Source organism: Oncorhynchus tshawytscha, unplaced genomic scaffold, assembly GCF_018296145.1.
Source record: "Oncorhynchus tshawytscha isolate Ot180627B unplaced genomic scaffold, Otsh_v2.0 Un_contig_5015_pilon_pilon, whole genome shotgun sequence".
Classification (NCBI taxonomy): Eukaryota; Metazoa; Chordata; class Actinopteri; order Salmoniformes; family Salmonidae; genus Oncorhynchus; species Oncorhynchus tshawytscha.
Genome location: NW_024609820.1, coordinates 366,237 through 383,621, shown reverse-complemented (window position 1 = coordinate 383,621; position 17,385 = coordinate 366,237). Strand labels below are relative to the sequence as shown.

Sequence of the window (17,385 nt, the reverse complement as noted above, 5' to 3'; positions counted from 1 at the left end):
TGGTGATCTCTGAGGTCGATGACAGGGTGATCGGGCCAGTAGGGGAACCTGGGTAGTGTTTATTAGAGCACGGATCCCATCACGGTTTAAATATTTTGCAGCTGGAAACAGTTTCAATTTGTTTTCTTGTTTGATGCTTAATGAACACCACCCTGACCTGAGGCCCAAAACCATCATTCTCATTACAAGAGATTGGTTACATTTGTTTCACATTGTCGGCAAGTATCTCCAATGCCAAATAAGTTCTTATAGAACGTTAGTTTCGTTTGTATAAAAAAAAAAGCAAATCACATGTTTTTCCAGTATAAAGTATAAGATGACAAGGCACCTTATAAATCCACATTTTTTTCGTTCTGTCTTTTTGCTTCCAAAAACAAAACATAAGGAATAGAAAGAAGCCTATTTGGAGCCCAAGAAACATGGCGTCCCATATAAATGTTCACTGTCTGGAACACAACCAAGTTACCAAGCAGACCCAGTTCCTGAAGGCCCACAGTGTCTGCAGTAAAGTGCCTCACTGACTTCTCCAACCAAATGATCACACAGAAGCACAATTACATTGTGAGCCCTTAACCATTGGGTAAATGACCCAGTGAGCCCTTAACCATTGGGTAAATTGAACCCGAATGCCCCCCTGTCTCCATGTGGAGGTATCAGTTAAGGAGAGCTGGAGAACAGTTTGGCCCTTGGCGTATTGGAATGATAGCCTGGTCCCAGGTCTATTGTGCTGTTTGTCAAGTTGGACCAGACAACACACAGATCTGGGGCCAGGCTACTGGAATTACAAACCAGGAAAGCCTGTAGATACAGCAGCATCAAAACCAGGGGTCCTCCTGCAGAAACTGGGAACGTGCTGTCTGTTGACTGCATGGCATCTTGGTCAAAGCTGAACAGATTTAACCCTTTAGACTCAGTCTCATGTTAAAAGGACAGGGATGTTCCTTTTCAAGTCCCAGGTGCTTCAGAAAGGAGACTTGACTGAAACTAAACACCAGTGCTGAGGTATTAGAAAGCCAGTAGATTCCATCATGACAAGCCAACGACTGAAATGGCCCAGCCATAGAAATACAAGTCAACCAATCATGTTACATTGACTTGACTGGGAATTCCCATCCTAGTAAATCTATGGTACCTGCTCTGAGATAAACATTGTATGTTTGCAACTCTTCTACTGTACAATGCCCTGCTATTTCTGGTCCTAGACAGAGATTAGATTCAGTTAGTCACGACGATGCAACAAGGCTACTTCAATATAGCAATATGCATATGATAGAATTTAAATCCCACTACAATATCAGTTCAAAAGATATTTAATCTGAACACTGTTAAGAGTTCTAAAAGAGATTTAATCTGACTACAATTCCACAGCTCCAAAATATAGATTTTTCAATGGAAGAAAGCTGGACAGAGACGTGTCAGACTGTAGAGGAAATTGGGAGAAAGTACAATTTTAGTCCAACTGGAAAGTTGCTGAACAACAGCCCTGTGACTGACCACGAGAAAGTTGCTGAACAACAGCCCTGTGACTGACCACGAGAAAGTTGCTGAACAACAGCCCTGTGACTGACCACGAGAAAGTTGCTGAACAACAGCCCTGTGACTGACCACGAGAAAGTTGCTGAACAACAGCCCTGTGACTGACCACGAGAAAGTTGCTGAACAACAGCCCTGTGACTGACCACGAGAAAGTTGCTGAACAACAGCCCTGTGACTGACCACGAGAATTGCTGAACAACAGCCCTGTGACTGACCACGAGAAAGTTGCTGAACAACAGCCCTGTGACTGACCAACAGCATGAAGACAATCATCTAAGAAAATACAAATGTGGTAGAAAAGGGGGGAGCCTCGTGCTCACCACAAAGCCCAGTTTTACAATGTACAGTCAGGGCAAAAAGTATTATATTCATTGTTAATAATGCAGTCATTTTAATCTTAATTATAACTTTAACACAAAAAAAAGATATACTGTATTCAAATACCCCCCAAAAGGCAGAGGGGGTTAGTGGCTCAGTTGTCAAGTTGCTCTGTGGTGGAGGACTCTAGCTCCAGTTCAGGGGTAGTAAGGGACTGCGTCTCTTCCCCGCTCCCAGGCGGAGACATCTCATCCTGGGTAGACTCCTGGCTGGGCTGGGGGTCTAGAGGTTCCGTCCCCTCCTCGGTTGTTGACTGTAGGTCTCCCAGTTTGGTGGTGAGGTCGTCCCTCTCCTTCTGCAAAGCCCGGCACAGTTTCTCCAGGCACTCCAGCTTCCCGTGCAGGCCTTTGTGATGTTTGTCCCGCAGTGTCTTCTGGAGAGGACGAACAGCCAACGACATTCAACATCAGATATTCTACAATTAAGTGACATCATTCATTGAGATACTTTGTGAAATTTTACAGTACAAAATTTTCTTAAATGTCTGCTGCTATTAGTAAATGATAAAGTAAGATGGCCCTTTGGGAGAGTTTCTCATCTCACCTCCTCAGCCATCTGTAGCAGAGCCTGGTTGTTCGTCTCCCACTTCGTTCTCCACAGAGTCGTCTCCTTCTCCAGCTTCTTGATCTTCTTGGTCATCTGGAGAACAGAAAAAAGATCCCAGCTAGAGAGAGGTCTGTCGACAGACCTCAACCCTCCCAGCTAGAGAGAGGTCTGTCGACAGACCTCAACCCTCCCAGCTAGAGAGAGGTCTGTCGACAGACCTCAACCCTCCCAGCTAGAGAGAGGTCTGTCGACAGACCTCAACCCTCCCAGCTAGAGAGAGGTCTGTCGACAGACCTCAACCCTCCCAGCTAGAGAGAGGTCTGTCGACAGACCTCAACCCTCCCAGCTAGAGAGAGGTCTGTCGACAGACCTCAACCCTCCCAGCTAGAGAGAGGTCTGTCAACAGACCTCAACCCTCCCAGCTATATACCAAAGAAACACAAGAGTGTTTCATGTTAAATGTTCAGTTCCAAACCTTCTCCATCTCCTGTCTGAAGGTAGTGAACACCTCGTTGCTTTTCGCCAGAGTGGTCTGAAACTCCTCAAACTTGTCCATGTACAAAGAGAGCTACAAATCACAAAACATATTAACATAGTCACCCTGCAAATATAAACACATGAACACATAGTCACCCTGCAAATATAAACACATGAACATAAAGTCAACCTCATATATATATATATATATATATATATATATAGCTCAAAAAAATAAAGGGAACACTAAAATAACACATCCTAGATCTGAATGAATGAAATATTCTTATTAAATACTTTTTTCTTTACATAGTTGAATGTGCTGACAACAAAATCACACAAAAATTATCAATGGAAATCAAATTTATCAACCCATGGAGGTCTGGATTTGTAGTCACACTCAAAATTAAAGTGGAAAACCACACTACAGGCTGATCCAACTTTGATGTAATATCGTTAAAACAAGTCAAAATGAGGCTCAGTTGTCCGTGTGGCCTCCACGTGCCTGTATGACCTCCCTACAACGACTGGGTATGCTCCTGATGAGGTGGCGGATGGTCTCCTGAGGGATTTCCTCCCAGACCTGGACTAAAGCATCCGCCAACTCCTGGGCAGTCTGTGGTGCAACGTGGCGTTGGTGGATGGAGTGAGACATGATGTCCCAGATGTGCTCAATTGGATTCAGGTCAGGGGAATGGGCGGGCCAGTCCATAGCATCAATGCCTTCCTCTTGCAGGAACTGCTGACACACTCCAGCCACATGAGGTCTAGCATTGTCTTGCATTAGGAGGAACCCAGGGCCAACCGCACCAGCATATGGTCTCACAAGGGGTCTGAGGATCTCATCTCGGTACCTAATGGCAGTCAGGCTACCTCTGGCGAGCACATGGAGGGCTGTGCGGCCCCCCAAAGAAATGCCACCCCACACCATGACTGACCCACCGCCAAACCGGTCATGCTGGAGGATGTTGCAGGCAGAAGAACGTTCTCCACGGCGTCTCCAGACTCTGTCACGTCTGTCACATGTGCTCAGTGTGAACCTGCTTTCATCTGTGAAGAGCACAGGGCGCCAGTGGCAAATTTGCCAATCTTGGTGTTCTCTGGCAAATGCCAAACGTCCTGCACGGTGTTGGGCTGTAAAGCACAACCCCCACTTGTGGACGTCGGGCCCTCATACCACCCTCATGGAGTCTGTTTCTGACCGTTTGAGCAGACACATGCACATTTGTGGCCTGCTGGATGTCATTTTGCAGGGCTCTGGCAGTGCTCCTCCTGCTCCTCCTTGCACAAAGGCGGAGGTAGCGGTCCTACTGCTGGGTTGTTGCCCTCCTACGGCCTCCTCCACATCTCCTGATGTACTGGCCTGTCTCCAGGTAGCGCCTCCATGCTCAGGACACTACGCTGACAGACACAGCAAACCTTCTTGCCACAGCTCGCATTGATGTTCCATCCTGGATGAGCTGCACTACCTGAGCCACTTGTGTGGGTTGTAGACTCCGTCTCATACTACCACTAGAGTGAAAGCACCGCCAGCATTCAAAAGTGACCAAAACATCAGCCAGGAAGCATAGGAACTGAGAAGTGGTCTGTGGTCACCACCTGCAGAATCACTCCTTTATTGGGTGTGTCTTGCTAATTGCCTATAATTTCCACCTGTTGTCTATTCCATTTGCACAACAGCATGTGAAATTTATTGTCAGAGTTTCTTCCTAAGAGGACAGTTTGATTTCACAGAAGTGTGATTGACTTGGAGTTACATTGGTGTTGTTTAAGTGTTCCCTTTATTTTTTTGAGCAGTGTATATACACACAGACATGAACAGTCACCCTCCACATATAAACACATTAACATACAGTTACCCTCCACATATACACATTAACATAGTCACCCTCCACATAAACAGTCACCCTCCATATATATCCTTTGGCCGCCTCTCCCAGTTCTCTGCTGCCAATGACTGGAACGAACTACAAAAATCTCTGAAACTGGAAACACGTATCTCCCTCACTAGCTTTAAGCACCAGCTGTCAGAGCAGCTCACAGATTACTGTACCTGTACATAGCCTATCTATAATTTAGCCCAAACAACTACCTCTTCCCCTACTGTATTTATTGATTTAGCTCCTTTGCACCCCATTATTTCTCTCTCTACTTTGCACATTCTTCCACTGCAAATCTACCATTCCAGTGTTTTACTTGCTATATTGTATTTACTTCGCCACCATGGCCTTTTTTTGCCTTTACCTCCCTTATCTCACCTCATTTGCTCACATCGTATATAGACTTATTTATACTGTATGTTTGTTTTACTCCATGTGTAACTCTGTGTCGTTGTATGTGTCGAACTGCTTTGCTTTATCTTGGCCAGGTCGCAATTGTAAATGAGAACTTGTTCTCAACTTCGCTACCTGGTTAAATAAAGGTGAAATAAAAAATAAATATCTAAATAGATATATATATATATATATATATATATTATATATCTATTTAGATATTTATTTATATATTTATTCAATATATATATATATATATATATATACACACACACACACACTTCCAGTTGAAGTCGGAAGTTTACATACTTAGGTTGGAGTCATTAAAACTCGTTTTTCAACCACTCCACAAATGTCTTGTTAACAAACTATAGTTTTGGCAAGTCGGTTACGACATCTACTTTGTGCATGACAAGTCATTTTTTCCAACAATTGTTTACAGACAGATTATTTCACTGTATCACAATTCCAGTGGGTCAGAAGTTCACATCCAGTAAGTTGACTGGGCCTTTAAGCATCTTGGACAATTCCAGAAAATGATGTCATGGCTTTAGAATCTTCTGATGGGCTAATTGACAACATTTGAGTCAATTGGAGGAGTACCTGTGGATGTATTTCAAGGCCTACCTTCAAACTCAGTGCCTCTTTGCTTGACATCATGGGAAAATCAAAAGATATCAGCCAAGACCTCAGAAAATAAATTGTAGACCTACACAAGTCTGGTTCATCCTTGGGAACAATTTCCAAACGCCTAAAGGTGCCACGTTCATCTGTACAAAAAAATAGTACGCAGGTATAACCACCATGGGACCACGCAGCCGTCACACCGCTCAGGAAGGAGACGTGTTCTGTCTCCTAGAGATTAACTTACTTTGGTGCGAAAAGTGCAAATCAATGCCAGAACAACAGCAAAGGACCTTGTGAAGATGCTGGAGGAAACAGGTACAAAAGTATCTACATCCACAGTAAAACGAGTCCTATACCGACAACCTGAAAGGCCGCTCAGCAAGGAAGAAGTTACTGCTCCAAAACCACCATAAAAAGTCAGACCACAGTTTGCAACTGCACATAGGGACAGAGATCATACTTTTTGGAGAAATGTCCCCTGGTCTGATGAAACAAAAATAGGACTGTTTGGCCATAATAACCATCGTTATGTTTGGAGGAAAAAAGGGGGAGGCTTGCAAGCCGAAGAATACCATCCCAACCGTGAAGCATGGGGGTGGCAGCATCATGTTGTGGGGGTGCTTTGCTGCAGGAGGGACTGGTGCACTTCACAAAATAAACAGAATCATGGAGGGAAAATGATGTGGATATATTGAAGCAACATCTCAAGACATCAGTTAAAGTTAAAGCTTGGTTGCAAATGGGTCTTCCAAATAGACAATGACCCCAAGCATACTTCCAAAGTTGTGGCAAAATGGCTTAAGGACAACAAAGTCAAGGTATCTGAGTGGCCATCACAAAGCCCTGGCCTCAATCCCATAGGCAATTTGTGGGCAGAACTGAAAAAGCATGTGCGAGCAAGGAGGCCTACAAACCTGGCTCAGTTACACCAGTTCTGTCAGGGGGAATGGGCCAATATTCACCCAACTTATTGTGGGAAGCTTGTGGAAGGCTACCTGAAACATTTTTCCCAAGTTAAACAATTTAAAGGCAATGCTACCAAATACGAATTGAGTGTATGTAAACTTCTGACCCACTGGAAATGTGAAAGAAATAAAAACTGAAATAACTCTCTCTACTATTATTCTGACATTTCACATTCTTAAAATAAACTGGTGATCCTAACTTACATAAAACAGGGAATTTTCACTAGGATTAAATGTCAGGAATTGTGAAATACTGAGTTTAAATGTATTTGGCTACGGTGTATGTAAACTTCCGACTTAACTGTATATACACATAGTCACCATCCATTTACACACACATTAACACATTCACATCCAGTCCCCCTCCATATAAACACATTCACATCCAGTCCCCCTCCATATAAACACATTCACATCCAGTCCCCCTCCATATAAACACACATTCACATCCAGTCCCCCTCCATATAAACACACATTCACATCCAGTCCCCCTCCATATAAACACACATTCACATCCAGTCCCCCTCCCATATAAACACACAGTCACATCCAGTCCCCCTCCATATAAACACACAGTCACATCCAGTCCCCCTCCATATAAACACATCACATCCAGTCCCCCTCCATATAAACACACATTCACATCCAGTCCCCCTCCATATAAAACACACATTCACATCCAGTCCCCCTCCATATAAACACACAGTCACATCCAGTCCCCCTCCATATAAACACACAGTCACATCCAGTCCCCCTCCATATAAACACACATTCACATCCAGTCCCCCTCCATATAAACACACAGTCACATCCAGTCCCCCTCCATATAAACACACAGTCACATCCAGTCCCCCTCCATATAAACACACAGTCACATCCAGTCCCCCTCCATATAAACACAGTCACATCCAGTCCCCCTCCATATAAACACATTCACATCCAGTCCCCCTCCATATAAACACACATTCACATCCAGTCCCCCTCCATATAAACACACATTCACATCCAGTCCCCCTCCATATAAACACACAGTCACATCCAGTCCCCCTCCATATAAACACACAGTCACATCCAGTCCCCCTCCATATAAACACACAGTCACATCCAGTCCCCCTCCATATAAACACACATTCACATCCAGTCCCCCTCCATATAAACACATTCACATCCAGTCCCCCTCCATATAAACACACATTCACATCCAGTCCCCCTCCATATAAACACACATTCACATCCAGTCCCCCTCCATATAAACACACATTCACATCCAGTCCCCCTCCATATAAACACATTCACATCCAGTCCCCCTCCATATAAACACACATTCATCCAGTCCCCCTCCATATAAACACATTCACATCCAGTCCCCCTCCATATAAACACACATTCACATCCAGTCCCCCTCCATATAAACACACATTCACATCCAGTCCCCCTCCATATAAACACACATTCACATCCAGTCCCCCTCCATATAAACACACATTCACATCCAGTCCCCCTCCATATAAACACATTTCACATCCAGTCCCCCTCCATATAAACACACATTCACATCCAGTCCCCCTCCATATAAAAACACACATTCACATCCAGTCCCCCTCCATATAAACACACATTCACATCCAGTCCCCCTCCATATAAACACACATTCACATCCAGTCCCCCTCCATATAAACACACATTCACATCCAGTCCCCCTCCATATAAACACACATTCACATCCAGTCCCCCTCCATATAAACACACATTCACATCCAGTCCCCCTCCATATAAACACACATTCACATCCAGTCCCCCTCCATATAAACACACATTCACATCCAGTCCCCCTCCATATAAACACACATTCACATCCAGTCCCCCTCCATATAAACACACATTCACATCCAGTCCCCCTCCATATAAACACACATTCACATCCAGTCCCCCTCCATATAAACACACATTCACAGTCCCCCCCATATAAACACAATCCATATAAAACACACATCACATCCAGTCCCCCTCCAATAAACACAGTCACATCAAACAGTCCCCCTCCATATAAACACACATTCACATCCAGTCCCCCTCCATATAAACACACATTCACATCCAGTCCCCCTCCATATAAACACACATTCACATCCAGTCCCCCTCCATATAAACACACATTCACATCCAGTCCCCCTCCATATAAACACACATTCACATCCAGTCCCCCTCCATATAAACACACATTCAATCCAGGGAATAAAAATTCAAACAGTCCTGCATGTAAACACATTCACATCCAGTCCCCCTCCATGTTCCTTCAACATCACATTCAGTCCCCACTCCAAATAAACAGACAACCAATTCAGGAGCCCCCTGAATAAGGACACAAATGGTCATCAACCCCCTCCATATAAACAGACAACAGTACAATCAATGAGTCCATGCAAACAGACAACCGATACAATCAATGAGTCAATGCAAACAGACAACCAATACAATCAATGAGTCAATGCAAACAAACAGACAACCGATACAATCAATGAGTCAATGCAAACAAACAGACAACCAATACAATCAATGAGTCAATGCAAACAAACAGACAACCGATACAATCAATGAGTCAATGCAAACAAACAGACAACCGATACAATCAATGAGTCAATGCAAACAAACAGACAACCGATACAATCAATGAGTCAATGCAAACAGACAACCAATACAATCAATGAGTCCATGCAAACAGACAACCAATACAATCAATGAGTCCATTAAACAACACACAACAATCAATGTGTCACTGACAAACACAACCCCATACAGTCCTGCTGCATCACAAACAACCCAGTGGGACTCACAAAGTCAATGAGTCCAAAACAAACAACAACAATACAATCAATGAGTCCCAGACATGCAAACACTGACAGACAACAGACCAATCAATGAGCTCAATAAACTGACAGACCAGAAATCAGGGAAGGAAACAGACAGCTATACAATCAATGTTCAATGCAGCAAACAGACAACCAATCCTGTTCCTTGCAACAGCTCACCTTGTCAATGTGCTCCACAGACAGACAGGACATACTTGTCAATGAGCTGGGGACAGACAGACCAATACAAAATGAGTCAAGACAGGACACCTTGTCAATGTGCTGACAAACAGACAACCAATGTGCTGGGGACAACAATGAGTCAATGCAAACAAACAGACAACCGAGACAATCAATGAGTCAATGCAAACAAACAGACAACCGATACAATCAATGAGTCAATGCAAACAAACAGACAACCGATACAATCAATGAGTCAATGCAAACAAACAGACAACCGATACAATCAATGAGTCAATGCAAACAAACAGACAACCGAGACAATCAATGAGTCAACGCAAACAGACAACGTTCACTCACTTCCAGTTATTAGAGAGAAACACAAAGTGTCCTGGGTTGTGTTCACTAGACACCTGGACCTCATTTTAAGTTGCAATTGAGAAATGTTTTCAGTTGTGTGCCCCATGGAACACAACCCTCCAGTTATTTGTAGCTAGCTAGAGCATCACCATAACAACCCAGTGGGACTCACAAAGTCTCTCTCTCTCTGCTGTTTCCCCTCCAACTCTCTCATCAGCTCAGCTGTCCTCTGGAGCTTGGCATCCACCAACTGCTGCTGCTTCTCCTTGTGCTTGAACACCTTGTCAATGTGCTGGGGACAGACAGACAGGACACCTTGTCAATGTGCTGGGGACAGACAGACAGACAGACAGGACACCTTGTCAATGTGCTGGGACAGACAGACAGACAGGACACCTTGCCAATGTGCTGGGGACAGACAGGACACCTTGTCAATGTGCTGGGGACAGACAGACAGACAGGACACCTTGTCAATGTGCTGGGGACAGACAGACAGACAGGACACCTTGTCAATGTGCTGGGGACAGACAGACAGACAGGACACCTTGTCAATGTGCTGGGGACAGACAGACAGGACACCTTGTCAATGTGCTGGGGACAGACAGACAGGACACCTTGTCAATGTGCTGGGGACAGACAGGCAGAACACCTTGTCAATGTGCTGGGGACAGACAGACAGAACACCTTGTCAATGTGCTGGGGACAGACAGACAGACAGGACACCTTGTCAATGTGCTGGGGGACAGACAGACAGACAGGACACCTTGTCAATGTGCTGGGGACAGACAGACAGACAGACAGACAGACAGGACACCTTGTCAATGTGCTGGGGACAGACAGACAGACAGACAGGACACCTTGTCAATGTGCTGGGGACAGACAGACAGACAGGACACCTTGTCAATGTGCTGGGGACAGACAGACAGTCATTGTGCTGGGGACAGACAGACAGAACACCTTGTCAATGTGCTGGGGACAGACAGACAGACAGACAGGACACCTTGTCAATGTGCTGGGGACAGACAGACAGACAGACAGACAGGACACCTTGTCAATGTGCTGGGGACAGACAGACAGACAGGACACCTTGTCAATGTGCTGGGGACAGACAGACAGACAGGACACCTTGTCAATGTGCTGGGACAGACAGACAGACAGAACACCTTGTCAATGTGCTGGGGACAGAGACAGGACACCTTGTCAATGTGCTGGGGACAGACAGACAGACACCTTGTCAATGTGCTGGGGACAGACAGACAGACACACACCTTGTCAATGTGCTGGGGACAGACAGACAGACAGACACAGGACACCTTGTCAATGTGCTGGGGACAGACAGACAGACAGGACACCTTGTCAATGTGCTGGGGACAGACAGACAGGACACCTTGTCAATGTGCTGGGGACAGACAGACAGACAGACAGGACACCTTGTCAATGTGCTGGGGACAGACAGACAGACAGGACACCTTGTCAATGTGCTGGGGACAGACAGACAGACAGGACACCTTGTCAATGTGCTGGGGACAGACAGACAGACACAGGTTGTCAATGTGCTGGGGACAGACAGACAGGACACCTTGTCAATGTGCTGGGGACAGACAGACAGGTCACCAGTTGTCAATGTGCTGGGGACAGACAGACACCTTGTCAATGTGCTGGGGACAGACAGACAGACACCTTGTCAATGTGCTGGGGACAGACAGACAGACAGAACACCTTGTCAATGTGCTGGGGACAGACAGACAGACAGGACACCTTGTGTCAATGTGCTGGGGACAGACAGACAGACAGACACCGTGTCAATGTGCTGGGGACAGACAGACAGGACACCGTGTCAATGTCCTGGGGACAGACAGACAGGACACCGTGTCAATGTGCTGGGGACAGACAGACAGGACACCGTGTCAATGTCCTGGGGACAGACAGACAGGACACCGTGTCAATGTGCTGGGGACAGACAGACAGGACACCGTGTCAATGTGCTGGGGACAGACAGACAGGACACCGTGTCAATGTGCTGGGGACAGACAGACAGGACACCGTGTCAATGTGCTGGGAACGGACAGGACAGACCAGAGATAAAGCTAGATGGAACTTCATGCGTCAGATTTCCAGAGGCTCTTCAATGCATTTAACATGTTGAACACCTTGTTGATACACCTCGTAAAAAAGACTCATCGGGGCAATTCCAAACTAAATCCCAGTAAGTGTTGAAACATGCAGTAATCGTCTCATCAAAGCACCAATCAGACTGCTCCTACATGTTGTAGGTCGGCCATAGGCACCTGACTAAAGAGACAGAAGGGGTAGAGAGAGAGAACGACGGGGAGAGAGAGACAGAACGGGAGGAATAGAGAGAATGTGTGCATGTGAAAAGACAGAGTAGAAAGAGGTACGCGTCTCGTCCTCCTACCTCCTCCCTGAGCTCGTACTGTTTGATGAGCTTGTTGAGTTTCTGGGCCAGCTCCATGTTCTCCTGGCGCAGCTTGGAGTTGTGAGAGTTGTGCTGTTCCATCTGTACCTCGATCTGGTTCAGCGTCATCTGGAAGTGAAGGGTGGCCTCCTTCCGACGCTCCTCATACTCTCTGGACCGTTGCGTGTTGTCATCCTGACATGAGATATGGCAAAACGGTCAATTTGCAAAAAACAATGGTAACAGTGGTAACAGTCAATTCTGTTTTCCATTCATGAATTCTATTGAAATTGAATTCATTCATAACAAATATTTTCTATGAAGAGAATTGACTGAACTTCCGGAATTGACTGAATTTAAACCTAAATTGAACCCAACCCTGAATACTCCCTGTATGTAAGCTCCATTCTTGTGGATTCAATTTCATTCCTCGTGTTAGTTACTGTTTTATTTTTGCTACTCTGCATCATTGGGAAAGGTCCGTAAGCAAGAATTTCACTGTAAAGTCCAGTTGTATTCAGAGCATGTGATGAATACAATGTGATTTGATACAAGCATAGAGATCCTATGATTCTATATGTAGTTCAATGAGTACACAGGCTTACAGTAGCCACTAACTAACTTGCTGTGTGACAGAATCTCCTCACTACCTACCTTGAGGGTCTTATTGTGTCTCTGCAGTTCCCTACAGAGGCTCTCCAGCTTGCTGTGTGACAGACTCTCCTCACTACCTACCTTCAGGGTCTTATTGTGTCTCTGCAGTTCCCTACAGAGGCTCTCCAGCTTGCTGCGTGCCAGGATGGCCTTGCTGTGTTCACTCTGCAGGTGGATCTTCTCTTTGACCATCTGGGACTGCTTCTTCTGCAGCGCCTTCACCTGCTTCTGTATACTGCGGCTCTCCTCCAGCTGTCAATCAATCAATCAATCAAAGCTGTCACAGGACAAAGGCGTAGTGATACTCAAAACACCATTTGAACAGAGATTCAAATGAGACCTGGTTAGTGTTCATTAGGCATGAAATGGAAGAAAACTAACTGAATTGGTGTAATTAGAAATTCTCGTTTTGCTTTCGGTTGCAAAATAGTTTTGCCATTGTGTGCACTAATAAATACAATCCGGGGTATACAAACGCAAGACACAAATAGAGATGAACATGTTTAGCTGATCAACTAGCAATTGGCCCACTGCAATTGGCCCACTGCAATTGGCCCACTGCAATTGGCCCACTGCAATTGGCCCACTGCAATTGGCCCACTGCAATTGACCCACTGCAATTGACCCACTGCAATTTATTAGATGAAAATAATCCCTTAAAGAAGCATAGACATGTGGAGGCTTCCAGCTCTTACCGAATCAGCATACTTCTTGCACAAAGCGGCCAGCTTCTCCTCTGGGGAGGCTAGTGTGGTCAGGGCTTGCATCAGTAAGAGAACCTCTTTTCCTGTTACAAAACAACAAGTGAAGAGATCAGCCACTTGTCCTCTGGTGAGGCTAGTGTGGTCAGGGCTTGCATCAGTAAGAGAACCTCTTTTCCTGTTACAAAACAACAAGTGAAGAGATCAGCCACTTGTCCTCTGGTGAGGCTAGTGTGGTCAGGGCTTGCATCAGTAAGAGAACCTCTTTTCCTGTTACAAAACAACAAGTGAAGAGATCAGCCACTTCTCCTCTGGGGAGGCTAGTGTGGTCAGGGCTTGCATCAGTAAGAGAACCTCTTTTCCTGTTACAGAACAACAAGTGAAGAGATCAGCCACTTCTCCTCTGGCGAGGCTAGTGTGGTCAGGGCTTGCATCAGTAAGAGAACCTCTTTTCCTGTTACAGAACAACAAGTGAAGAGATCAGCCACTTCTCCTCTGGTTGAGGCTAGTGTGGTCAGGGCTTGCATCAGTGAAGAGAACCTCTTTTCCTGTTACAAAACAACAAGTGAAGAGATCAGCCACTTGTCCTCTGGTGAGGCTAGTGTGGGGTCAGGGCTTGCATCAGTAAGAGAACCTCTTTTCCTGTTACAGAACAACAAGTGAAGAGATCAGCCACTTCTCCTCTGGGGAGGCTAGTGTGGTCAGGGCTTGCATCAGTAAGAGAACCTCTTTTCCTGTTACAGAACAACAAGTGAAGAGATCAGCCACTTGTCATGGTTGAAGAGGAAGGGACATTCTCAATAACTTGGCTAAAATCACCATGACAGCATGCAGTGGTTTCCATATATTACCTCACACGCGTTAGACAGGCAACGACAGTCTCGTGTTAACCTACCCAATCCCTTTTGGTCCTTGATCTTGCCACCACCACCGCCTGGGTCCAGCTCAGCATTGTTGGGGTCCAGGGGGCAGTCCTCTCTCCCTGGAGTCTCCCCTCTCACCTCCTCACTGCAGCAGCTACTGACCAGCTCAAACATCCCCAGGTGCTCCTGGCTACCTGGGCTGTCCAGCTCTGGAGGGGAGCTGCTGCCAGATCCCCCCACTAGCCCCCGAGTCGCCACCTCCATTCCACAGAACCCTGCGGCCTCCATGATATTGGTCCCAAACTGGCAAAGAGGAAAAGTTAACTCAGTGAAATATAGGTGGTCGTATCCACCTGACCATGTGAGTACACCTGACCATGTGAGTACACCTGACCATGTGAGTACACCTGACCATTTGAGTACACCTGACCATTTGAGTACACCTGACTATGTGAGTACACCTGACCATGTGAGTACACCTGACTATTTGAGTACACCTGACTATGTGAGTACACCTGACTATTTGAGTACACCTGACTATTTGAGTACACCTGACCATGTGAGTACACCTGACTATTTGAGTACACCTGACCATGACTATTTGAGTACACCTGACTATTTGAGTACACCTGACCATGTGAGTACACCTGACCATTTGAGTACACCTGACCACCTGTGAGTACACCTGACTATTTGAGTACACCTGACTGAGTACACCTGACTATTTGAGTACACCTGACTATTTGAGTACACCTGACCATTTGAGTACACCTGACTATTTGAGTACACCTGACCATTTGAGTACACCTGACTATTTGAGTACACCTGACTATTTGAGTACACCTGACCATTTGAGTACACCTGACTATTTGAGTACACCTGACTATGAGTACACCTGACTATTTGAGTACACCTGACTATTTGAGTACACCTGACTATTTGAGTACACCTGACCATGAGTACACCTGACTATTTGAGTACACCTGACCATGTGAGTACACCTGACTATTTGAGTACACCTGACCATGAGTACACCTGACTATTTGAGTACACCTGACTATTTGAGTACACCTGACTATTTGAGTACACCTGACTATTTGAGTACACATGACCATGTGAGTAAGCATTGATTCAATTCGTTAACAGAACCGGTTCATCCTTGATCATTCACTGATCTTGTCAGTGGTGTGTAACTTATTTCAATTAGCCTCAACACTTGTAAACATTGACAGTAATGAGACAGCAAGTTAGCAACCACATGCTGTCCTCCGTTTTACATCTCTGGTCCGGACTCTAGCAAGCAAGGCACCAACTCTAGCAGGGCAAGACAAGTCCCCACCTTTAACTCTGATCTGACCAAGGGTCACTAAGTTCAGATCATTCTAATAACTAGGGTAGCATTGGCAGTAATGGTAACTATAGTTATTCATTAATGAAACACTGGACCACAGTTCCCTCATCAAGAAGGGATAGAATAATTTAATGAGATAGTTGAGGATTACCACGTGCTAGACCTAACAGCACCAACAGAAGGACTCGCCATATAAATCAGCACAAGAACCCCTCAATTCCCTTGATTTAGTTAACTGCCTAGATAACCCGGACACCGAAGATAAAATAATTATCCGACTGAACACAAGTGAGCCTAAACACCGCTGTTGCAGTTACACTCGTACGTCAATCAATTTAGACACCCAAACAAGTAAACTTTCCACACAGTAGTAGCAATAAAACTAGCTACCCAACGTTGGCTAGTTATGATATATTATTAGCAGGCACTAGCTAGCCAATTCGTGTTAGCTAATAACCTCCAAACAATTTCAAGTGACTTTACCTACCCAGCTAATAGCTATACTGATAGGAAAACATTGCGCCATGTATCGGCTACGCTAAAGCTAATGGATGTAGCTAGCGAGCCACATATCTAAATAATCTAGTTAGCTATAACGTTAGTCACAGTAACCTTTGGTATGCTAGGCTAGCTAGCTTTGACACGAGCTAGCTGTAGGTTAGCTTGTTAGCGGAGTAACAAATCCAACGTTGACATTCAACTCAACAATAATTGTGGACTAAAGTGTTTCTATCAAGTATTGATTGATGTATGGATTATTGAACGTAAGTATAGAAAGAAAATACCACCAAACAATAAGTCGCAAACTGTTTGGGTTTGGCAGGTGCGTGAGTCCACACTGTGCCAACTTATGCTAAGCTAACAACCTGTCACTGGCAAACTATGCTATGGACTTCCTTAGTAAATAAAACACGTTTTAACACTTCGCGTTCTCTTTAGTTTGACTGTAACACGTTACAATCATTTAGAAAGACAGACATAATGTGTGTAGGGTCAGAGAAAAACAGAAAAGGGCGTAAAAGTACCACACTGTACCTGTATGTTTTTACTGTTTAAATCGACCCTGTCTCTGGCATCGGAGTGTGTCGCTGTGATGTGACGCAATATATAATGACGGGGCGGGGCTGCTTGACCCTATTGTCATGTTGCATAAACAACACCAAAACAAAACCCTTCCCTATACAGCCCTTCAGATATAACAATATGTCT

General features: G+C 45.1%; 1 protein-coding gene across 1 annotated transcript; it reads right to left on the bottom strand.

Annotated features, from left to right (window-relative positions):
* Positions 1-1,903: 1,903 nt before the first annotated feature.
* txlng (taxilin gamma) lies at positions 1,904-17,195 on the bottom strand. The gene is made up of 9 exons (XM_042318959.1): positions 15,579-17,195; positions 14,858-15,358; positions 13,957-14,048; positions 13,343-13,513; positions 12,608-12,802; positions 10,340-10,483; positions 2,936-3,028; positions 2,458-2,553; positions 1,904-2,287 (listed from the first exon to the last, which is right to left on the bottom strand). The coding sequence occupies exons 2-9, from the start codon at positions 15,111-15,113 to the stop codon at positions 2,009-2,011; spliced, it is 1,326 nt and encodes a 441-aa protein (XP_042174893.1). The 5' UTR covers positions 15,114-15,358; positions 15,579-17,195; the 3' UTR covers positions 1,904-2,008.
* Positions 17,196-17,385: the final 190 nt, after the last annotated feature.

Bases quoted from the DNA above. Each gene is read 5' to 3' on its own strand.
- txlng (XM_042318959.1), bottom strand. From the start codon at position 15,113: ATGGAGGCCGCAGGGTTCTGTGGAATGGAGGTGGCGACTCGGGGGCTA. The intron at 10,484-12,607 runs GTAGGAGGACGA...GTCTGTCCCCAG, and splicing joins AGTACGAGCTCAGGGAGGAG to CACATTGACAAGGTGTTCAA. The intron at 2,554-2,935 runs GTTTGGAACTGA...TCTGTTCTCCAG, and splicing joins TCAGACAGGAGATGGAGAAG to ATGACCAAGAAGATCAAGAA.